At 38.2% G+C, this 25,042-nt stretch overlaps 1 protein-coding gene across 2 annotated transcripts; it reads left to right on the plus strand.

The window, feature by feature from the left end:
- Window positions 1-681: 681 nt before the first annotated feature.
- Window positions 682-25,042, plus strand: LOC113047565 (cytohesin-1-like). 2 transcript variants are annotated; one of them, XM_026208942.1, is made up of 13 exons: window positions 682-936; window positions 11,228-11,310; window positions 12,963-13,027; window positions 13,707-13,773; window positions 13,857-13,975; window positions 16,142-16,222; window positions 16,688-16,800; window positions 17,642-17,790; window positions 18,060-18,171; window positions 22,625-22,701; window positions 22,871-22,939; window positions 23,071-23,225; window positions 23,760-25,042. In XM_026208942.1, the coding sequence occupies exons 1-13, from the start codon at window positions 909-911 to the stop codon at window positions 23,836-23,838; spliced, it is 1,197 nt and encodes a 398-aa protein (XP_026064727.1). In that variant the 5' UTR covers window positions 682-908; the 3' UTR covers window positions 23,839-25,042. The 2 variants fall into 2 exon arrangements, with proteins under 2 accessions (XP_026064727.1, XP_026064729.1); XM_026208944.1 differs by lacking the exon at window positions 682-936 and adding an exon at window positions 5,562-5,785 and having other exon boundaries at window positions 18,060-18,172; window positions 22,623-22,701.

Consider the following 25,042-nt stretch of genomic DNA (forward strand, 5'->3'; position numbering starts at 1 on the left):
TGCTGTAGGCGTGACACACATAAATGTCGTACAGAGCACTCTGCAAAGTTTTGGGAGTGACAATCAGGAGCGAATGTCTCTAAATTATTGTTTAGGCCGTGCTAATACAGGAGTCACTCCCGAAATGTGATGATTGACATAGTGACAATAACCATAACAAAGGTTTGGTTTCTGTAAAAATAGCTGTAAAACATGAGGTCAGTTTGTGATCTAACATTTTAATTATGAGAATAAGTATTTATCTTATATAACTTAATTCAACCTTTTAATTATGATATTATGCCTTTATTTTATATAACTTAATTCGTTTTAATTAATTTAAGTCCTCTTGCTGCCCTTTTGGAAGTTCAACAGGCTGTAGAAGAAAGGGGGAGGAATTGTCTCAAGGACCACACAAGCCGATGGGGGTAAAACTGACCCAAATTAGGCTACTGTAGCTATATCACGTTTGTTTAATTGTTCAAAAGTTACTCATTTATCATATTTACAAATAAAAACTTTATTCCAGATGCATTCATGCTCGAATTTGAGCATTTATTGGTAATATAACAAAAACTGACCCTGTTCACGCGTTTTATTATAGCCGCAACAGTATCGAGTGAGTGAGTGGTTGAGCCGGGATTTGAGACACGGCCCGTGTCGGAAGCGGGTTGATTCACTCGCTTATCCTCTCGGTCTCGGTACGCGTTCGGGATTGGCCTGTGACGGTTAAAGACACTCCCATGTTCACGGATGAACACCCTTCGTCGACCGCAATCTTTCCGCTCTCGACTGTTATGTAAAACAATTTCCCCGATTCTGTTCTCGAAAGTTGACGGTAAAGTTGGGTTGTTGTTGTAACGCGAGATATTTTGAACCCTCTGTTGATTTATTTACGGTATCGAGTGACTACAGACCGAGAGCGCGCGATGGTGCTGAAATCCGAGGACGGTGTCGGTGAGTGACTGACGATCAGCAAATGTTACTTTTGCCCAACTCATTCTTCATTAAACACGCTGTTTGCCTCTGTCAAGTGTGTCCTTCGAGATAAATTACAATCAGTTCACATTTGATTCACTGTTCAGGTCTTTAACTCATTTAGAAGTTGACATGTGTTTTTCTTCTATTAAACGTGTTATGTCCACAATGTTTTTATTTTGATTTAGTTGGGAACAAAGTATTATTTAAATAAATATGATGGTAAATATTATTTCACGGTTCTCAAGCGATATGTTCTGACAAATGTTGACAAATCATGGCATAAAACACATTTAACTTTAGTGTTCATGATAGCTAAACACCAGAAACGTACGCTTTGAGGGTAGTCAACAACTATCTGTTGGATATTATGCCGGATGAGTGTAATGCTGTCATACTGTAGCTTGTTGTTATTTTGTGACGAGTAATGAATTATGAATGTGTTTTATTGTTCTATCATGATCCTTATTTTAAATAGTCTATGTGCAAATGCAGATATGCTGTTACTTGTTCTTAATTGCTGTAGAAAGTTTGTTTTTGGATGTGTGTTAAACCATTTTTTGACAACTATGTCCTCGCTTCTACTAATTCTGACTCCGTTCTGTTCTATTTTCTGCATATTTACCCGTAGTGTTTAATCTGTCTGTCTTCCTAGTGTGTCACTTAGACAGGCTGCAGCTTGTCCAGACTCCTGAAGTCTGAGACAATATCCAGCATACCAGTGAAAACACGAGCAGCATCTCTCTTTGAATTACCTGCTTTTTAAGCAGCAGGTTTCCTGAACGTTTAGCAGTGTAATGTAACATGTTGCAGACGTGTGTTTGTAACACTTGTTGTCTGATGGTGAGGAATGTGGCTCAGCTGTCTGGGCTCGGTGAAGGGGGTTGGGATGTTTTTTAGGAGAATGCTGAATGCTGATATCTCAGTCTCGCATAGCCAGACTTTTGACTCTCGTGTATCAACGTAAAACATTTTCTTTTCACTTTGCAAGCATTCCAAGAACCATCCACGAAGGAAGTTTTTCAACCGAATACATTTTGGCCCAAGCACAACATGCAACTTTGCTTGAGTATTTCTTGTTTACATGCTTTAAAAGCATGTAAACAGTTTCTTAAGCTTTCATAAATTTATGTTTGATCCCAAAGCATGTAAGGGTATAATTACTGATATATAATTATACATATAATATGTTATTACTAAAATATAATTATAATTAATGCTAAACAAATTAATGTAAACATAACTCCATGCACTTCATTGCAGGACTGACTGTACTTTTTTCCACCTATACTTTTTAATTTAAATAAATATTCATGAAATATTTATTGGTGCTGACATTGGTCTGTTTGAAATATTATTGGTTAACAGATCATCCGTTTTTTGTATATACTTGTAATTTCCTATTGGGTGTTGAAAAGTGCATCTGGTTGGAGCTCGTTCCCATAGTAAGGGTGTGGGCTGTCTAAAGCCCCACTTGAGAAAGAGACTTGACAGGAAATGTCACCTTAAACTGAACCCCGGCAGGAGGAAGCCTCCATCTCACTGCCCTTTAAAACATTAGTGCAGCTAAGCATCATGGGAAATGCAGCGCTGATTAATATTATTAGGGTTTGACTTGAGTTAGTTGAGCTGCAGTGTACAATGTGGTTGTATTGATTTTTACTTTCTCAGCTCAGCTCTGCTCAGTTTCCTGTCTGTGCGTCGTTTGTGACCGCTGTGGTCACGTGACTTCCTGTGTTTAGCAAGTGAAGGGCATGTGGGATGTTGACTGTGTTTCGGCGTTGTTATCATCAATAGATAAACAGGACATGGATGTTTATAGTGGTACATTTAGCCTACATGGACAGCAAGCATCTGTGACATGCTCTTGACTGTCACTTTAAATAAGTGAATCCATTCATCCTTCATTTATAAAATCAAGCAAAATTGCGTATGCAGTTTAGCAGTAGAAATCTGTGTTAATCAGACTTTGAAGCAAGATGTTTATATGATATGAGCAAACATTGTCACTCCCGTTTAACATGCAATTTGATAAGTGTTTATATTTTTACTACCCTTTCTGCTATCACGATGGAAAATTTCAGAATGTCACAGAGTTCATTCATTGTATTGTGTGAATAACATAGTAATGCAATTTAAGGTGTTCATATGCCCTTTTATTGTGATTAAAATCCGCATAGGCCACGTGTTATTATGATTATGGTTGCTGCACTTATTAGCTAAACAGCATCAGTTTGATTAAATTATTGTTTAAATGAGGTAATGACCAAATCTCATTATAATTGCATGTAAACGTAGGCTAGTTCACTTTATTATCAGTGAAAATATGTATAGAATGATATACATAGAGCTTAAGTGTGAACTCAAGAAAGTCATCAACAGTATAAGGATGATGCTTTTCTATTCTCACATGACATTACCCAATCCCATGAACTGTGGGTTTCAATAGCTAATGCTAACTGTGGATCAATAGCTAATTTATTTTTAAATATCAAATAATGTTCATTGTTAGTATTATTTAATATCGTGTTTCACGTTTAAGTCATTGTGTGCGATTATGATGCGTGTAAAAACTAAAACCTTTGGATGGTGGGTTTTGTTAAACGGGTCAGTTTGGGCAGGCTACTGAATTAAATTTGTGCTTATGTCAAACAACGGTTGAACTGTTTAGTTAAGTAGTGCGGGTGCTGCATTACCAGTTTAACTGGCCTACATAAAGCCCAGAGCTGAAACCCACTGCTTCACTTTCACTGAATATTCATGCTGCTCTTCTTCAATACAATCAAAGTATATCATGGATATTTTGGACATTCTGTTTGACATAATTTTCAATCTCTTTAGACATATTATAAAAACCAGTGGCTAAATGCCTCTTCATGAATGAAAAATAAAAAATCAAAAACGTGGTCACACTTTATTTTAAGGTCCAAAAGTTGCTATTAACAAACCATTAGCTAAGGATTTCCCCTCAATAAACTGCTAAGTTGCTGCTTATTAATAGTTAGTAAGGTAGTTGTTAAGTTTGGGTATTGGGTAGGATTAGGAATGTAGAACATGTTCAAAAATACAATTTTTGTGAATAATTGCTTAGAATTTCCATGGTTATCGTCACTATCAGATGGAAAAGTTTGCCGTCTCTTTGTGGGTCTATATAGTCATATGTGGTGTTTATTTATCAGATTTCTCCTATAGGCTTTAAAGTGTTCACATGAACAGTAGGATGTTTACTCTACAGAGCTTTAGGATGTTTGCTCAGCACAGCAGCCCGTCTACTCTGGGCTGTGCCTCACAGATCGCACATCAGATCTGGAGGAATACCCTCTGGTGCCCCATGATTGTTTAGCTAGGCTAATGATAAAAATAAGTTAGTCTTCATTCCTCAGCTTGAAACAGTCTGTTGTTGTTGTTTGTGTTATTTTTGGCTTATGTCTGGTGCACACATTCCCTGGCTTTCACTCGCTCACGTGAGTCGTTTGATATTGAATAAGAGTGTGTATGACACAGAAATGTGTCATCTCTCTGGAGTACTGCCCTTGACTTATTTAATATGCTCTCAGGACACACTGAAGCTGATTGGATTCCAGGAAAACGCATTTAAAGTTAATACATCTCAAGTACAGAGACTTGCCACTGCCAGTACATCCACAACATGCTGCTGGGAGCATGTAAGAAATATATTGCCGCTACAAATATAACATACATGAAATAACCCCCATTATAGAATACATGAATCACCTCGTAGCAGATCTATACAGGTGGAGCTGGGGAAGGTGGAGGGTTTCTGAAACAAGCTGCACAAATAAAAATCAAAATTGTGCATAACTAATGAGAAACTTCCAAAAATTTTAAATGTAGCACTATTTTACTTTAAAATTACATGGAATGTTCCATTTGATATATTATAGTTTTTCACTGTATATTAAGTAAGGGAATTTACAAATAACCAATTAACTTTTTTTTTTCTCTTTTTTTACAATAGAATTATGGTAATTTAGTCTCGAAAATACATTTGTAGGACCTTGCAAGGAAAAGAAACCCATGACCTTTTTCATTGATAGTGCCATGCTCTGTTTGATCTACGTCAGCGCTACATTTACAATACAAATATTCCCTGTGAGTGACGTGAATGTGACTCATTGGCCTGAGTGAGACCGATGACCTTTCCTCCCATGCTCGCCCTTCACACACCGATGTAATATAGCTCTAATATAATGCAGCTTTGCAAAATATTAATGAGTGTTCAAGAGACTGTAATTGCAAGTACATGGGCTACACCTAAATCAAGCAAACTGTGGTTGTTCAGATTGTATGTCCTGAGAGTTGAATGTGGAAAGTGCAATGTGACCAGAATGACGATATGAGACTAAATTATAAATTAAACATGATTAAAAAAAAACATATCGTTGTCTTTGTCCTTTGGCTGGCACTGATATAACTGGGGCCAAGTAACTGGATCTGGAAAATGTGGTGAACAACAAATTAGGAGTGAACAACAGAAATAAAGACTTGAGAATGACCACTAGATGGGGCTTCCATGTTTGTGATGGCATGATGTCTGAGAGAGGAGGGAGGAGAGAGAGATAGACAGAGTGTTCGATGGAGAGGAGTGTACACATGGACTTCAGCAGTATGTGAAATGTGTCTTCCTGTTCCTCGGCTTGCTCTCTCTCTGTCATTCTAAACAATCGACTGCCGCTTCTTACCTGGATATGTAGTCTGGGTTGAGTTTATCTGTGGTTGTGTCGCTAAGTTGGAAAATGAAGAAGAGCAAGCAGAAGTGGTCGGATATCAGAATGACAGATTGAGTTCACTAAAATTACAGAACCAGGTCAGTTTGCTTTAATACTTAAATGGCTGTACTTGGCTGAGATTTTGGAAATGTTGAGACTTTGCGACGTTTCAAGTATGACATGTTACATTCTCTGTGCTGTAGACTGAATGCGAGTGTCTGTAATATGTCTGTGTTACATATTGAGTGGCTTTATGGCATTTAGAAGGATCATTTGTGGACTTGAGCAAACGCTCAGTGGTTATTAGTGTCTATTGAGCATGTGAGGTTAGAGGCACGTGGCTTCTGTTCCATTCCTGCTATGTCACTGGCCAACCGTCAGCTTCATTTCATCCATCCACAAGAGTTATTGCATGTCTGCGAGGGGTTGCATGAGCACTAATTAGATGAAGAATGTGAGGACAGAAGATATGTGGTCAGCTGGAGCCGAGGATGTTTCTGTGATACGCTTTCAAGATGTGTTTGATTCCAGGTAGCGAAACAGGTAGCAGAAAAAGTGATGTGAAGAAAGGTTTCATCTCATTTTTCCAGAGGATAGTTGCAGTTTTGGCTTTATGGAGTTCAATGATCAATGATCTTCCCACTGCTTCTGTGTTCATCTGCCACGCGGCCCTTGGAAATGCTGGACTCTGTATTTTTCAGCAGGTTAGAATTGCTCCATAAAAGTAAGGCCAGTGCCTTGAACAATAACCCTATACATGCAGTGCGTGTGTTTCCCAGTATTTCATTCTCTTAATCCCCTTTCCCTCTGCACGTTGGTCCAGGAAAATTGCCGGAGTGCCTTCTGTGTTAGCGCAATCACAGGGTTGGGGACCTAGTAACATTGCAGGGTTCAGTCCCGGAACGAGCTCTGTGTGAACAAAGGCCAGAAGCATCACATTACATGTCACATCGTAATGTCACGTGTCTTGACGGGATGTGTGTGAAGGTATGAACACACACGGATTCCAGAAAACCACTGGCATTGTGCATGAACCACAATCAAATGATCCCGGGACAAATCCCTGGACACATTATCCGTTTATTTTCTAGAATTTCTGTGTGAAAGAGGCTTTAGAGTCATGCTACTAGAGTAGCATGACTCTCAGGTTTGTGTCAATACATTAGCAAGGGCCATTCTATCTGTTATTCTGTGTGTTAGTAGCACAACTACCACGTTAAAGGCCCAGAAAGGTAGTAATGACATCGTTAAAATAGTTTATGTTCATAAAAATAAGAGAATACTTTTTGTACAAACAAAAAGTAAAAAAGAGTAACTTTTACCTTCCTGCACCTTGAACATGGTAGTTGTGTTGCTGTCTATGGAGGGTGAAAAAGCTCTCGGATTTCATAAAAATTATCTTAATTTGTGTTACAAAGATGAACGGATTTGAAACGACGTGAGTATTTAAGAACAGAATTTTCATTTTTTTGTGTGTACTATCCCTTAAACAACAGTGGATCAAGTTTAGGTGTGGTGGTGAAGGTTGAGTCCTTTTTGTCCCCACAAGGATTCATCCATAAGCCATTACTTCAGTATTCCACTTAGCCAGCGAGTAAATAGACATTTACCACATTCCATCCATTAGTTTTCCAAACCACTTGTACTATATAGGGTTGCACTGATGATTTTAGGTAGGGAAACACCCTGGATGGACAGCTGCTCTGTCACAGGGTTAAAATGTCTTTGGATTATGGGGGAAACCAAAGCACCTTGAAAAAACCCATTGAAACATCACACAGTAGGGATTCGAACCAGGGACCTTCTTGCTGTGATGTTTCAGTTCTCCACACTAATTCACCACATTCTTTCAAAGTGATTTACTGCACACTTGCAGGCCTAGTCTTCCCTTAAGTGCTGAGGGACTAAAAGCTTGCGTTCTGATCTTTGGAGAAGAACCTTCTGGAAACTTCTACACTCTGGCCTTGAGCTTCTAGCTTCTGTGTAGAATGTACCACTGTTCTTGCCATGGACGTAGGTTTAGGGGGAGACGCTAGGTTCTAGTCCCTATCAATATTTTGAGATGACAAATTTGTCCCCACCAATATTTAGCAAGCTCCTTTGAACTGCTATTTGGATCTTTGCACTGCTATTTGGATCGATTCTAACGGCCAGGACGACGACAGTACAAGAAACGCCGTAATTTGATTGGCGGCGGGATATCTGACAGGCTACACGCGCGGACCGGGACTACTTTTGTGCTTGCACTAGCAGCGAGCGGGTGGTTTGTGTGCGTGCGCGCGCATGTTGACGACGCCGACGGTAAGTTACAAGGGCTGTCTCTCTGCCACATACAAAGGCCAGAGTAAAAAAAATTTAATATTCCGGGTTTTTTTTTTTTTGCCCATTTTTGTACTTTGTAGATGCCACCAAAGAAGAAGAAAGGGGACATAAGAAGCTTTTTTCATAAAGCAGAGTCAGGGGGATTATGGGGGTGTCCCCACCAAAGCTGAGACCAAACCTACGCCCATGGTTCTTGTTCCAATCCCAGAGACAAATGTCCATCAGCATTTACTTTCATCATCCAGCTGTTGGTATGGATGTCTGTTGCCTTAACAATGTAATTCTGTAAGCTTTACTGCAGGTTTCTGAAATGATCAGGAATAAAACCAGAAGCACTTGGAGAGGTTGTATGTCTCTGCAATGTCTGCAGCTCATTCATTACACATTAAATTCATAGCACTCAAGCTTATTTATGGGCATTGTACTTTACCGTAAAGCCTTGGGCTCCCACAGGCACAAGCTAAACTGGGTTAGATCCATCAGAGGAGATCCTCGACTATTAATTTCCTGACTTTGAGAGGAGAGTTCTCCAGTGGTTCTGGATGGAAAAAAGTGTGTGCCAATTCTGACAAGATGGAAATTGGGCTGGGTCTTCAAGGGCTTGTTTATGTCAGGAGGCGCTGGGTAATTGTGGTTTTCTTAGCTGGGTTATGGTGCCTCTGCCTATTAAGAAGATCTCCACCCTTCCATTCACGCTGAACTACTGTAGAGCTGCTTTAGAGACTAATCAGAGCAAAACTGTCTTCACTGTTCAGGCCTTAAATAAAGACCACACAAGCAGGTCAATAAAGAGAACTCAGTGGAGAAATGTGAGCATGCACACAAAATATGTCAGCGAAAAGCCCATGATAAACCAGAAGCAGAAGAGCATGTTCTGGATAACACCGTGATCAAACCAGCTGAGCTGTGTTTCACGAATCCAGAACATGAGATGTGAGACGACAGATGCTGGTTTTGGTACTTTGAATCTTCAGTTTCTGTTCCCTTGTTTAGTTGGAATATGTTTTATATGTTTAATACCCAACCACTATTTAGAGCACGTCTGAGAAGTTCCTCAAAATCGAATGACCACTAATGCTTTTAGGCTTATTTTATCATATTCCATGTTTTCCATGGCTACCAAACAACAAAATAAATAAATAAATATAAAAAAAATCGAATTAACAGTTATTCTGCTAAATACATAATGTGGATAACGTGTTGTTTACAGTTCAAATTAAGCTCATGTAATCAGTGTTCACTCAAATCAGCCAATTTACACAGAACATAAAAACACGTTTTGAAACAATTTATTGAAATTAAAGGTCTACACAAAGCACTACTTGAAAATATGGTTGTCATAATAGCATACTATTTACCCTGTATTAGTCTTCAACATTGGAAAATTTTTAGTCAAGGCAATATAGACACACAGCTGCTGTAACTTCAAATGTACAATAATTTTAGACGACGGCTTTTCATTTCAAAATGGTATTGCTTATATTTTATTAATTGCCATAACCTTTAACTGTTGTACCAATAGTTCTACCATTTACTGCACTTGTTCTTCTAGTTATTTACATACAGTGGCTAATCATTTGAATGTGTTGCACATTGACAGAAAAAGGTTTACTTTCGGTTTGCAGAATCAGATGGATAGGGACAGAAAGAGTGAAATGACTGGTTCTGTTTGTGACTCTTGACAGTTTAGCTGTGTGTGTGTGTGTGGGCTGCTGCAGCATGTGTGGGTGAATCTGATTAACAGCCTGATTGTTCCAGTGAAATTATTCCATTTGAGACCTGATCTGATCCCGCAGCGATAAACAGAGATTGCATCGTTTATCAGTTTTGTAGCTGTGCTAAATCAGTCTGGATTAATGTCAAGTAATTTGATTTTTAAAAGCATTTTTACGGGAAATCATGTATTTACATCTTTACAGCCCCTAGTGAGCAAGTCAGAGGCGGTTGTGCCAAGGAAAAGAAAAAAAAAACTCCAGAAGATGTTTAGACAGTGGAGGGAAAGAACCTGTGTGGGAAAGCCATCCTCCTGTGGCATTACAGTGAATTTGTGCTCCTCATGTGGGCAAACACTGAGCTCTCTCTTCGCCTCGTTTCACTGTTCATTGCTGAAGAATGCAGAACCGTGACATGTCTCTGTTTGTAACTTTCATGATTTGAGGGGTTTTCCATCATCGAACTGCGTCAGTACAGGAGACGGACTACAGCCGTGTGCATGTGAAGTGGTTCACCATGTCTTTCCCTCAGACTCACAGGAATTACAAGGGGTTTTACATGCTTAAATTAAGTTTCTTTTCAAATCAGCTTTCATGCATTCTGTGCAGTATTTGTTTATTGTTGGTGATTGTGTTTTTAGGTTCATTATTCCAAAGTTTCAGAGGGTTTTTTAGTGTTTCGACCCAGTCTGAGTAAAGAATTCGTGCAAATATGTACTTTAATCTGTAGCTTAGCTATGTTTCAGTAAATTGAATTCCTGTAGATAATCAGGTTGATTACATTTAGTAATCTATCTTACAATTGTGATTTATAACCATGTTATTTATCACTATCGTAGAATTATTTCGCAGGTAAGTTTAACGCAATCATTTTCAATGGCCTGTATTTAAAGCTCTGAGTTTGAATCAGTTTCACTGTATGATCGCTGTAGCTCCACTTGTAGCTGAATGTTTCAGATGGTTATCTGCTGTGAGATGTGTGGTTTTCGGCACCCTCACAGATGGGGTTCGAGGCAGTGATGGATTGCCATGGCTACAGCAGGAGGATAGTGTGAGTGAGATCTAGCAGTCACATGGTGAATTAAAGTTTGCAAGGACACTGTGGCGCCGTCTGGCTAGAGAGCAAGAAGCCCATTTCTGAGGTGCTGAAGGCATGATTTAGCCAGGTTTGCTGGTCTGCTGTGAGGGTTTTCATTGATTTGTGCATTGTCATTTGGATCAGTTTGAGCCTCTTGGGTACATCTGCAGTTATTGACGGATCTTTTTATTTACTCTTTTGGGCCACTGTTGCATATTTGGAGCAGCTTACACTTAACCACTCAACCTCTTTTTATCAGATTACAATATCATAATTCATCACCGTGTTGAACCGTGGAAAAAAACAGGCTTGGTGGTTGTTTCTTCACAGTAATATGTTTATTTCACTGCTGTGTTGATTTACCATATCACCCCTGTTAGCTTGTAATATCAGCACTTTTTTCATGTTTTCTTTCTTCTTGTCCTCAGTGCCTGACGACCTCACGCCTGAGGAGCAGAAAGAACTGGAAAACATCCGCCGGCGAAAGCAGGAGCTGCTGGACGACATTCAGGTAAATGAAGAACCGGAGTGAACCATTCATTCAGCTCCAGCTCTGATATGAGCTAAATGTTTTAGCTGCATGTGTAGCAGAGGCTCTATGCTTTCAAAGTAATGTTTTAGTGTTTTTTGTCACTATTAACTTGCTGCTTGTTATATTATTGACATATTGAGTGTTTATGAGGACTTAAAGCACATAGACTACATACACCTTACTAACTATTCATAAGCACATGTTTATTTACCCATCAGATATATGCTAAAGCAAGCAGTGCCTTGTTAGCAACAAAACAACTAACAAAATGACATAAACCAGATTTAGAAATTTGAAATATCCCTATTATGTTGATTCGACATTCGATATTCCCTAGTGGTCACATGTGTATGGCAAGTTAGAGTAAAACAAAGACAGACTGATGTCCCATATTGTACTCTTGCTAGCTATTTTGAAAGGATTTCTTTGCCATTCACATTCTGTATTAATATGCCAAGTTGCTTAAATAAACACCTAAATAAATAAAGGCATTATTATTTAATCTTATGCTATTTAGCTCCTATTTAAGAACTTTAGGAATCTAAACAATATATGAGGTATAAGTGGTGATCATGTAGAATCTGACCAGTAATCCTCTAAATATGAAAACAATTTGTCCAAATAGGAAATGACTCAAGCTGACAGGAACAGGGCGAAATAGTTTAGGAAAAGACACTCATACACAAGCTGAAGGCTGATCATTTTCAGCTTTCCTACTGTGACACAGTCAAATCAATTCAATCTGTCATGGCGCTGACCTTCAGTATACAACATACTCGCTCCAAATGACTTTTTCCTTGGGAATGTTTAATTTCTTGCAGTTTAACAAATTAAAGAAAACTTCCCCTGCCCTCTCTAAAACAAACTTCAGGTCTTCTGACAGAACTGGTTCTGTTTTCCTTTGGGAAAATGAACGTCTGGGAAATCCAAAACAGCCTTTTCTTTGCTAGTGAATGTTTTAGATATATAAACAGACAGGAATAAACACTTGAGCGAATTTCACCACCATACAGCTGGTGGTTAAACGGGAAAAATTAATACGAGGAGTGAAAGCTCTTCATTGGGTGACCTCAGGACCGGTCTGGCTCCAGACTGTTACTAAACTCTTGGCAGAAGAGACGGGCCTGTATCCTAACTCCATTTATCTCTACAAACACATGGTAAAATAATCCAATTTCTAGTCTTGACTCTGGGGCCATTCTCCAGTTGTCCTCCTTTAATGACATTTATATCAAACAGAGCAGTCTAGAGCAAACAGTTCATTCACAGGAATTAGATTTGAGATGTTAATGTCAGACCTCGGTGAGGTGGGACAGCCACAGTACTCTTTTCTAGTAGAGCTTTACACATCGTCCTAAACAAGTGTGTGTTTAACCAGCCAACCTTGATTAGTTGATTTGGTTGCTTCATGCTGAATTTCGCTTTCTTTGAAGACCGAAAATTGCATCGCACTCTTTTAGGCCATGGTTACTGTAAAAGCAAATGCAGTTGCTTCACTCGCAACACAAATCCAAACAAAATGTGCACGTCTTTATGCTCCATTTCTCATCTTTATCAACCACTATAGTGTTTGTTATTGTTATCTCTGAAGTCTTGTTTGATTTGAACCATTTCATGTCCTCTCACCACAGCGTCTGAAAGATGAGATAGCCGAAGTGACTAGTGAGATCGAGAACCTGGGTTCCACAGAGGAGAGGTGAGTGGGCATCCCCTGACAGACTTACTCACACGCACTTCACTTCCACTTTATGAGTCATTCGTAAGGTCAAATCTGACTAGCATCTTAGCATCTAGCTACACAATCTGTCATACTGCAGACTGAAGCACCATAGAGAATTTCCAGAGCGCTGTCAGCATCTTTCTGTCTGTGAAAGAATGCTGAGATTTCAAAACGATTCCAGTACTCTTAAAAAAAAAAAGAAAGAAAGAAACTAAAACAAATGGAACTGATTTAAAATGGGAAAACTAATTTTAATTCAGTTTCACATTTGGATGCATTCAAAAATTATGGAGGATGTCATTATAGCTGTATATATTAGGGGTGGGGGATATAGCATAAAGATTCTATCACGATATTTCAAGAATATTTATGAAAACGATATTTATAACGAGAGCGACTTACCCCTTACTTAACCCTAATTACACTGCCAAGTCTGCAGCGCGTTGGGGTTTGGGAACATATAGTCGGCATACATCGTCGCGTCACTATATCATTAATACCACACTTTTTTATCATGTAAAAATGTATACTGGTATTATTGTGGATGGTCTGATATGGCACACCCCTACTGTATATGAAATAAACCTTATGAAATCTTTTTTAAAACGGCATAAAAAACATTTATGAACATCATAAATCTTTATTGTCGCTGCAGGAAAAACATGCAAAGGAACAAACAAGTGGCAATGGGCCGCAAGAAATTCAACATGGACCCCAAAAAGGTGACTAAGCATATTCACTGAATGAATTTATATAATTTGTCTTTTTTAAAGGCTAAAGTACTTCAATAAATGTGTTTTTGTAGGGGATCCAGTTCCTCATTGAAAATGACCTTGTGAAGAACACCAGTGAAGACATTGCACGCTTTCTCTACAAGGGTGAAGGTCTTAACAAGACTGCAATAGGAGACTACCTGGGAGAGAGGTGAGCGTGTGGATATTAGTGCACGTCCATACTTAATAGAAAATAAAATGATGAAACCCAGTGGTGATAATGATGTTTGACTACTGATCCAAGTCATTTTCTCAATATTTAATCTTCTAATCGGTAGCTGCAGTCTATCCATCTTTGTTTCTTTAAGACACTGAAATTAGTGTAATTTCACTTGCTAAAAGGTCCAGTGTGTCCAGTGTAAGTAGTGTGGAGATGCACACAAAGCACCGCTCCCACAGAAGTCAGCTTTATCCCTTAGTGTTCTTCTGCTGGTCAATTCATGATGAAAAATCTGTGTGGGGAAATGTTTTCCTCCTATGCAAAATTACCGATCACACAGATTCCTGTTGAAAAATGCATGCAAGGTTTTGCCAGATTTAATAGTAAATCTGATTGTGAAGTATGGGTTGAACGACTACTGGTTGTTGAAAGTCGACTTTTATGTGATGAAAGTCGAGTCGAAGTTGACTAGTCACTGATGACGTCATTAATAATATTATACATTAATAATTAATAATACATCTGAAGCTGTGACAAAAAGACCCTTGTGCACAGATATGACATATGACACAGCGCTGCCCAAACAGCTATTGCTCCTATAACAGCTCGTTTTTATCAGGTCTTTTGCCTTTGGGTTGTTTTATTTCTCACAGATTTCTGCTCGTTCTAAATCAGATACAGATAAAGTACCACAGTAAAGATTACATTTATATGAAAGCATTATACACGTGATGTACAAGCTACTGTCTGTAGCCTATGTGTGTGCATTACAGATTAGATTATCTTACCTGTAAAATAAGCTGTTTACAATGCGCCTTCTCCCGTTCAATTTCAAGCATCCAGTAATATAATCACACATGTCTTGTGGAGCTTTCAGAGTATACATTTATATGCATTTGTCATCTTAACTGTTAGGAAATGGAGTGTAAATGTGTAAGTCCTTCAAATATTTCTTATCCTGTTGCGCCCTCTATAGGACCAGCGACTAGTCGACGTCAAGCTTGGAAAGCGTGACAACTAGTCAACTAGTTTGTGCAACCCCTACTGTGAAGTGTCTCAAAAGTCAATCCGTTGGTTTGGTGTTGCATATTTGCATTAGTATACATATAATTTGAATCAATAAAATATTGTTGAATAATCTTGACCTTAAAACTTGTAAGCAGGATTATATTTCTTCTATACCTAGGGTTGCACTTTATTTTACAGTACGTGTACTAACATGTACTTCTAGTGTACTTACAGTGTATTTATCTAAGAAAGTTCTGGTAACACAAGGTAACTACATGGGGTAGGGTTAGGTTTAGGGGTAGGTTCAGGGTTAGTACCTAGTTAATACATACTAGTTACTATAATAAGTACATAGTATGTACATGAGGTACAGGACTGTAAAATAAAGTGCTACCGCAATTTGTACAGAGATACGGGATAATGTTTTTTTTTTTTTTTCTGATTAGCATATATTCATATTGAAGGAATGTTGACTCAAACAGGACTAAAATTCGGTAATTTAAAGAGACATATTGTTCTAGTTCACTGGGCAGCACCTAGTGGCTGGGTTGCATCTGCACAATAATTCCTTTTTTAGCTTCTTTATCTCATTTTGGATTTCATTCCCACTGCTTCCTTGTTTTCTCTACTGCTTCAGTCTGGGTGTGGCTGCTGAAAAAGTCAGGAAATGGAAAGGAGGGCTCTCTAAGACAGCAGATTGTATCTCTGAGCAGCTCCTCTGGTTAGGGAGGGGTCTCTGGTGCTTTGTTCAGTGAGTGCATTGTCACCATATCAAGATCAAGATCGCCATCATCCCCATGAGGGATATCACATCTTCTGCTTATAGAGGGGTAAATGGTAAGGCTTGGGAAAATGGTGCAGTGCTGAATGATCCCACGTCCACTTTGACTTGAATAATACAAGAGACTGAATTATAAACTTTTATTCACAGTACATTTCAGTACAGTACATCATACTGGTTTGAAACAGTTTGTGAGTGTTATTAAAAATGACATGATATGTATTTGTGGGTGAGTCACTCTTTCAAAAGGATAGTTAAACTTCACCCAAAATGAAAAAGTCTGTAATTTACTCATCCCTCATGTCATTACAAACCCAACCCATTCATGTTTTTTTTAGACGTTTTCTCATTTTCGCTTTGTTCAACAGGGATGACTTCAATATCCAAGTCCTTCATGCTTTTGTGGAGCTGCATGAGTTCACAGATTTGAACCTGGTTCAGGCTCTCAGGTAAACCTCAAGGGCTCAATTACTTTCTATTGGAATGTTCCAAATGGCATACTACCTCCTTCTTTTCATTAGAAAACAACATAAAGTATGTATAATGTGTGGAAGTGATACATTTGGAATTATGGAAGACCTGCTATATTTCGATTGTGTGCATAAGCAAACTACACAATTTATTGGGTACAGTATCCCAGTATATCAGCTTTAACATCAGTGATATCAGACCACCAACATAATCAGATCATAATGTGCTGCTGTTTGAAATATTTACAAAAATACTACTATATGATTACTGTAACTACTGTATAAAAAGCAGTGTTTCATTGTTAATATAAAATGTATTTTTCAAGAAGCATGTGTAATTTAATCGCATTGCTTATTGTTTTGATCCTGATGCACACATATCACTTTGAATGTCCTGGTATATAATGTATTTTAAATATCATTGTGATGCTTTTCTCCACACAGACAGTTTCTCTGGAGTTTCAGACTTCCTGGTGAGGCCCAGAAGATTGACAGAATGATGGAGGCGTTTGCCCAGCGCTACTGTCAGTGCAACCCAGGAGTCTTTCAGTCCACAGGTGGCTCTGCTTTACATTGTGTTCTGTGTTCAATCCTGCATTCATAGCATTTCAGAGAAATGAGCTGTTTTGTCAATACTGTTCCACAGTAAAGCTCACAAATTGAGAGTTTGAAATATTGAAGAGGACAGAGGCATTCTTTAAATAAATTAGATTACCCTAGTAGCTTATATTTCCAACACAGTTAAAATAAATTTCCATGGCATTTAAAAATGTTACTGTGTGTAAATGCTAGCAAGTTGTTAAAATGCCCTCACACACATTATTTACACATTGCTAACCTACACACCCTTTAATTCTCTCTTTGGTGTGTTTGCTGTGTAAGTATTAGACACTCTTCCTGGATGTCATGTTCACCCTCAGTAACTTCATTATTATACTGCTACTTATTAGCATTCATTTATGGAAGCCCATTTCCGCCACTAAATAAAAAATAAAAAAAGGTTATTGTGACTTTTTATCTCACAATTCAGACTTTGTTTCTCAGAATTGCGTGATATAAACTCATAAAATTGAGTTTAAAAGTCATAGTTGTGAGATTCTGAGAACTAAAGTTGAAATACTGAGAAAGAAAGTCAGAACTCCGAGATATAAACTCACAATTCTGGGTTTTTTTCTTCTCAAAAATCAATGTAAATTTTTCTCAATTCAATGCAATTGCGAGTTTATATCACACAGTTCTGAGAACATATCAGTGCCAATCTGACTTCAATTCGCAACTCTGAAACACTTCTTTATTCATTCGTCTTACAGTATGAACATGAAATATTTAAACGGCAGTGATGGAAAGGTGCTGAATGTCATTGTAAATGGTTGTGACGAACAGCATGTTTTTCTTCAGACACATGCTACATCTTGTCCTTCGCTGTCATCATGTTAAACACCAGCCTTCACAACCCCAACGTTAAGGACAAGCCCACAGTGGAGCGCTTCATCTCCATGAACAGAGGCATTAATGATGGAGGAGACCTGCCAGAAGAACTGCTCAGGGTTAGTCTCCTTGCTCTCACTTATTTTTCTGGAGACGTATTTAGGCAATATTGTTGTTGTATTGTTTTTCTCTAAGTGATGTTTATTTCATGTGTTCTTAATGTATTATATGTACTGTACATCCTTATCTTAGACCAGGTTTCCTCATTTCTGGCTTTCTAGAGGACTTTGCCCAACCATTCTGAATAAATAACACACTTTTTATTTTATTCTGTCTATCCATATAAGGATATTTGTGGCTTTATAGTCTTTTGCTCTGACTTATGCAGAATCTATATGAGAGCATCAAGAACGAACCCTTCAAAATCCCTGAAGATGACGGCAATGACTTGACACACACTTTCTTCAACCCAGACAGAGAGGGCTGGCTTCTCAAACTGGGTGAGTGGGACTACATGAGTCAAATATGGATTTGTTTTTACCTTCACATGCACTTACACTTGCAGCTGAATTTTGTTAATTTATAGGATTTTCCAGGTCTATAAATCACACTTTTTTTAGTTCTTCAAAGCCATCTAGTTAAGAGTCACAGCTTCAGAGCATTGTAGAGACTTCATAGACTTTGAACAAATAAAATAGTTTTGATAAGCATCAAAACAAAGTACCTTCATTAGTATTTTAGTATAGTATATTATTATAAACCATGCTTAAAATGATCTGAAAATGGTTAAAGACCCTTGAAAACAACACTGCACCGAGACATTTTCTCTTTTCATTGATTTGAACAGAAAAAGCTGTGTTAAACTCTGTGAATTGAATGCTATGCAGTGTATATTTGTACTTTTATCCCGTTTTATTTTGGAATGGTTCTCCCTAATTCACAGCAACAGGAAATGCACACGTTCTTCCTTTGATCAGCGTGTGGGGAGAATGATTTCCTATTTAATTACATTTTTTTTGTTTCCTTTTCTTCCTCGTTTGTTTGTTTGTTCCCATGATTTTGGCTGTTGTCTTTCCCTCAGGAGGTATGTACACCTGTTATTCCCAAACAATCGCTCATCTCTCTCTCTCAGGTGCTTTTGGTGATCAGCCTCGCTTCCTGTCTCCGCTTTCTGTTATTAGTCGCTATAGGTTCATTTATTTTTTTTTTCCATGGGGTTTGTCTTTCCATGAGTTTTTACATGTTTGTCTGATCGCTAGTTTTATTCATTGAATTAGTGATGTCTGTCCATTTGCCACCCTGTGTCTGCGTGGTGGCGGGTGCTAGGTTTTTGATTTTGTGACCACCGTATTGAAGAGCACCTCTCTCTGTTTGCTGTGGTGTGCGAAATGTCATCTCTGTGTCATTTCTACTTTGGGAGCTGCAGTATTTTCTGTTTCCTCTCAGTCTGAGCGGAGCCCAACAAACACCAATGAAAACAGGGATATTTTAAAGGGATAGTTCACCCAAAAATGAAACTTCTGTCATCGTTTACTCACCCTCATGTTGTTCCCAACTCACATGATATTCTCCTGAGGAACACACCATATGTTTCCATTCAGATTAATTTTTATGTAGGAGTTAGCAATACACTGCAATAAATTGATATACATTTGTCAACTGTTACAGATTGTGGATTATGTTCATGTTTCTGCGTAAACAAACCCAAAGCAGGTGAACATAAAACCACCTCTCAGATGCAAACGTTTGTCCTGTTGTGCTTAAATGGGCAAATATAAAAAAACACAGCTGGTTATTACTCAGTAGGTAGAAAATCATGTGTATCAGTACATTATTTTAGATTTGTGCATTAGGTTTTAAAGTGACAGCAGCCCAAAATTCCTTCTACTGTCTGTGTAATGATACAAAACAAGACAGAGAAAATAACTGATTTAATAAGAATCAATGTATGTTTAATGCATGTATAAAAGACCATGCCGATTTTAACCTTTTATTAAATTTTGAGCTTTTACTTGTATTAGTTAAGCTAGTATTTTTTTAGTTTTAGTTTTTGCAGTGCGAGAATTGTGAAATTTCTAAATATAAATAATATTGTTATCGTGAAATAAAGTTGCACATACGATTTTGGTTATATAAGATTTTGGAAAAGAGCAGCTGGGACATACTTCTAAACATTGTCTTTTGCGTTCTATTGAAGGAATTCATATGGGTTTGGAACAAAATGATGACAGAATGTTTATTTCTCTGTATACTGTTTCTTTTAAAACGATATTCAATCATTAATGGTTGAATGTCTGGGGTGCACAGGATGTGGTGTTTGGTCTGGTTAGACTGAGTCAGAAAACTGCATCTGGACCAAAGACTGCTGTTCTTCATGCTGTATTTAAAGTATACTGTAGATGTGTGTGTGTGTGTGTGTGTGTGTGATGCTGGATTGCAGCGCTGAGGAAAATGTGTGTGTGTGTCTGCGCTTGGTCATATCGGACTCACCACCAGGATGCTGGGTGAGGGTGGGTTTCGTGAATCACTGAAATGAAAATCAAACCATAATCTGAAGTCTTCGGATTCACTTTCAAGTCAAGAATATTAGATAAGCACTTATATTAGTATAATAAAAGATTTCTAAAAGAAATCAAGGATTGATAATCAGAGAGCTGTTTAGGAAGGCCCTTTGCTCACCCAGCCCTTTATCAGTGTCTGTCAGTCAGTCAGTCTGCCTACTTGTTTCTGCCAAACGCCCGCAGCTGGAGTGATCATTAATCACATCCGATAACTCTATCAGCCAATCAGCTTGCTCAGAAACCCTCACCTGCTCTGATTCGTGTTTGTTTTGTTTTTCGCTCATGCCAGTATTAGAACACAATGGCAGTCTGACGTGCGAGAGGATCATTTCCTGTTTAGCAGAAATCCTTGAAATGCTTTCGGGTGCTTGACATGACCTGCTTGTGTGCAGTGCTGTATTGCATAGAAAACTAATTGAACAACATTAGGCCTGTCACGATGATGAATTTTTGGCTGAAGCTGATTTTTTATGTTTTACATGAAATTATACGCCAATATGATTTTTTTCACTACTATAAAAATATATATATTTTAAAAGTTTATATTTTTTTAAGTGTTTTTTTTTTGTGCATCTATATAATATAATATAATATAATATAATATAATATAATATAATATAATATAATATGCAATATTGTGGAATATTATAACAATTTAAAATTGGTTCTCTATTTCAATATATTTGATATTTTCCGCATCATTACTACAGTCTTCAATGTCACATGATCCTTCAGAAATAAATCTAATATGCAGATCCACTGCTCAGTTATCAATAAGTATTGCTGCTAATATATACATTAAATTGTAATAATATTTCACAATAATGTTTTTTTTTTTTAATCAAATGAATGCATAGTGAACACGAGATTTGAAAAAAAAAAAAAAAATAAATAAATTCTAAATCTGTCCTACCTTTTACTTAAAGGTGTCTACAGACATCAAGCACACTTAAACACAGTTAAAAGTGTTTTTGGTTGTACTTTGTTTGCATGTCCTTTGCCAGTGTGATCAGGTTTCCCTGCAGAGGAAATGAGGGTGGCGCAGGTCAAAGGTCATCCTCGGAACACTGAGCACTGTTATATAGAGAGAGACGTGGGAAAATGTCCCAAGAATGTGAGCTTAAGAATGTACTGCACTGATCCGCCTTCAGAGCATATTACTGTCACAGTCTGTTAGTTAAATAGGTGCTTAACATTATTATCGCCAAATAGAGTGCTCCAGCGTTGGCGTACTTTTGTTGGCCAGTCCAGTTGTTTGCATCACCCGGCTTACCGTGACAAAGTGTTTTCAATTAGCTTTCTGGTTATTAAAGAAAATAAGATAATCTTCACAAATGAACAACGTTACAAAGCTTAAATACAATCGGCAGAAATAAAAAGCTAAATGTAGGTCACAGATGAACTACACCATGACTTTTCCTATTTGGTTTTCAAAATCAAAGCCTGTTTGGCTTTTTAAATGGGCCGTTCACACCAAGCATGATAAATATAATGATAACGATAACATTCTCAATATTAAGGAATAGCAGAGGCCACGCCACAGCTATAACGATAATAATAACATTGGAATACTTTTCAGAACGATTCGTTTTCCAGCTGATGCACGATACAAAGCTGGACTGCCATTCAGAATTTAAAGTGACAGACGTGTGTGCGCTTAAAATAAACAGACGATATCATCTGCTATTTTGGATGCTAATATCGTTAACTTTATAGCTCTCATAGTTTATATTGTTCTTGGTGTGAACAGGACTTAAGTCTAGTAATACCTTTTTTTTAAGTCAAAATAAACGTTTTATTGATATATTTTATGTTTTCAAATAAAATGTTAGCATATCCTTAGCTTGTGTTAACCAGAAGTGTAAAAAAATAACAAGTTGTAGGCATTGCCATTCAAGTCTACATTTTATTAATATTTGGAAAGTTTTGCCAATTATACTGTTAAGAATATAAAAGAGAGGACAATAAATAATGAGGAGGAGACAGTTTCGGGGAATGGCAACCTGTGTGTATTTCACATGTTTCTGGAAAGCGAACATTAACTAGTTCTAGAGGATATTGCTCTGTTTAAACACGTTTTACCTTTGGCTGGTCCTTTCGGAGGTAAGCAGAGTTCTTGAGCAGGGGTTTAAGAGGAATGCTAACGCTCAGGTGATGTCTGTTAGTTGTGAAGGACAGCTCGTGGAGTGTGTTGGACCGTGGATGGTTTGAGCATGGTGTGCTGCTGCTGCTGCTAGTAAGGATTGCTGTGCTTGGGTCTTATTGGACATGGAGTCGCTGTAGAAGAGCTCTCATCGTCTGTTCATCTGTCTGTCTGCTCTTCTGCCGCTCAACTCTTCAGCTGCACGGATCTCATCACACAGAAAACTAACTCTCAGCTTCTGTTCCTCAGGGGGACGCGTCAAAACCTGGAAAAGACGGTGGTTCATTCTCACAGATAACTGCCTTTACTACTTCGAATACACTACTGTAAGTACTCAAGAAAAAATAACTTGTCAATGTTAGATGGAGAGATTCATGTTGTTTTTGAGTGTGTGTGATATCTGACATGCAAAACCGTTTTTGGCATCTTTGTTTATGACCCAGCAATAGATGATGGTGAAATGTAAAAAATGGAAATGTGTCTCTTTTCATGTAGGATAAAGAACCAAGAGGCATCATCCCCCTGGAAAACCTCAGCATCCGTGAAGTGGAGGACAAGAAGCCGGTAAAACATCCTTCTCTGCTATTTCTAAACTGCAGAGACAGGATCTTTTCCTGATGATCTCTGGACAGTTTGACTGCGTGTCTCCCCCTGGTGGTCAGATATGTGATTGTCTGCATGTGTTTGCCTCTCAGAACTGCTTTGAGCTCTTCATCCCGGACAATAAGGACCAGGTGATCAAGGCGTGTAAGACCGAGGCGGACGGACGGGTCGTTGAAGGAAATCACACCTTCTACCGCATCTCCGCTCCCACCACCGAGGAGAAAGACGAGTGGATGAACAGCATCAAGTGAGTGCTACTCAAGGGATGTTCAGGTTTAAATACAGCGCATTTATCTTAACAGAATAGGAATTGTATTATTAATTTTAATATTAAGTCAGGTATTTTTCTATAATGACATCATGTATAGCTAGTTTTCCATTTCTCACTCCACTCTCACTTTCTTCTGACATAATGAAATAAGTCAATATTTATTGTAATTTATAAGCTCAAATAGCCCATCTTGTTGGCTGGCAGAGGCTATTTACACTAACTCGGAATAGACAGCCTTTTGCTGAACTCATTCCTCTCTCTTTCTTCCCTCTTTTCCCATCAACATATCAGATCGGAAAGGTGTTTATTTTCACTTTTATGGAAATGTGCTCTAATGCTTATTTGCCCTGTTTAGTAAATCTGGCCCCATGTTTTGTTCTCGTCCAACAGAATCGGTCAAATCGATAATATTAGAAAGCATTAAGGGTTATTTAACCACAACTGAGCAGTGTCTAGCTCTAACATTAAAAGAGAAGTTGTTCTCATAATAATTGTCCTCTTCATCTCCAGGGCGGCCATCAGTAGAGATCCTTTCTACGAGATGCTGGCAGCGAGGAAGAAGAAGGTCTCCTCTATGAAGAGACACTGATCTGCTCAGGAGACTGGTGTTACAGATTCAGGGCTACTGGAACTACTCCTCCTCTTGGAGACAGCTGAGCCACGCAGAGAGAGAAAAAAAAAAAACCATGCTTCTTTTTAAACATTTTCTCGCTCAGCTCAAGTGTGTGTGTGTGTGTTGGAAGGAAGGAAGTCAGTGGGCTTTATCTTTCTGCTGCTTTCTTGAAACCCCCAAAGAGAACATTTTTTTCTTGACGCTTAACCAAAATACCCTTTGTCGTTTTTCTATGCCTCTTGTCTCTTGCACACGCGCATACTCTTTTGCATTATCTGAAATCAGCAGGTCTGACAGAATGTGGAAAACCAAGCCAAAGCTCCTACACGCTGAGGCAATATGTGTATTTTTACATTTTCTAACCATGCACAAGTGGTTTAGTCCTCAGAGGCTTATTTGTGTATTCAATTGTAAAAATATTTTCCAAGAGACTTCTATAATTTGCAAAAGAAATCCAACTTTGGAGGGAGGGTGGGAAATCACCCTAGATTTGTTGGTAGATTGATTTGCCCTAACGGTAAACGGCTCCATGGGCATTTGTTATTTTCATGAGAAGCGACATGCATATTTAGCATGTTGTGAGAAGCGGCTGCAGTGCTTGGCAGCTGGGTTTGCAGTAACACATGAGAAGAAAGACTGGATGGTGGCCAGCTAGGGGTTATGGGATATCACCATTACCAGGATATCATGCAGTGGTACTACCTCTCAGACAGACATGACCATAATTAGCATATTATAATGTTTTATTTTTTGTTATGTGAGGTCATTGGACCTAGTGTTTAGACTTTCACATAAAATGCTTTTAATCAAATGAATAAATGTGCCTAATAACAATTCAAGTTCAGTTTCAGTGAAGACTGTCAATGGCAGTTCAATCAGAAGATGCTCCAGTGCCTGCTTGTGTTTCTACAGTCACCTTCCTTTCTTAGGTTTCCATCGGTCTAGCGGTTATTCTTCAAGCGGAATATTATAGCTATAGCAGTATTAGTTTAATTTATCAAAGGTGTACATACTTTAGTGTATAGAGAAGATTGGTTTCCATTTTATAAATGTGTGTACTGTATGTAGCAGTATTGTACTAGTCGAGTGCCATTTTCTTTCTTTTTTATTTTTGTGTTCTGGAGGCCGATACCATTATAGTGGCGGCCAGATCATGCTGAAATAAAGATATTATAGCAGC

This window comes from Carassius auratus, chromosome 28 (assembly GCF_003368295.1).
Source record: "Carassius auratus strain Wakin chromosome 28, ASM336829v1, whole genome shotgun sequence".
Taxonomy (NCBI): Eukaryota; Metazoa; Chordata; class Actinopteri; order Cypriniformes; family Cyprinidae; genus Carassius; species Carassius auratus.

Bases quoted from the DNA above. Each gene is read 5' to 3' on its own strand.
- LOC113047565 (XM_026208942.1), top strand. From the start codon at position 909: ATGGTGCTGAAATCCGAGGACGGTGTCG. The intron at 13,774-13,856 runs GTGACTAAGCAT...GTGTTTTTGTAG, and splicing joins TCAACATGGACCCCAAAAAG to GGGATCCAGTTCCTCATTGA. The intron at 13,976-16,141 runs GTGAGCGTGTGG...TTTGTTCAACAG, and splicing joins GGAGACTACCTGGGAGAGAG to GGATGACTTCAATATCCAAG.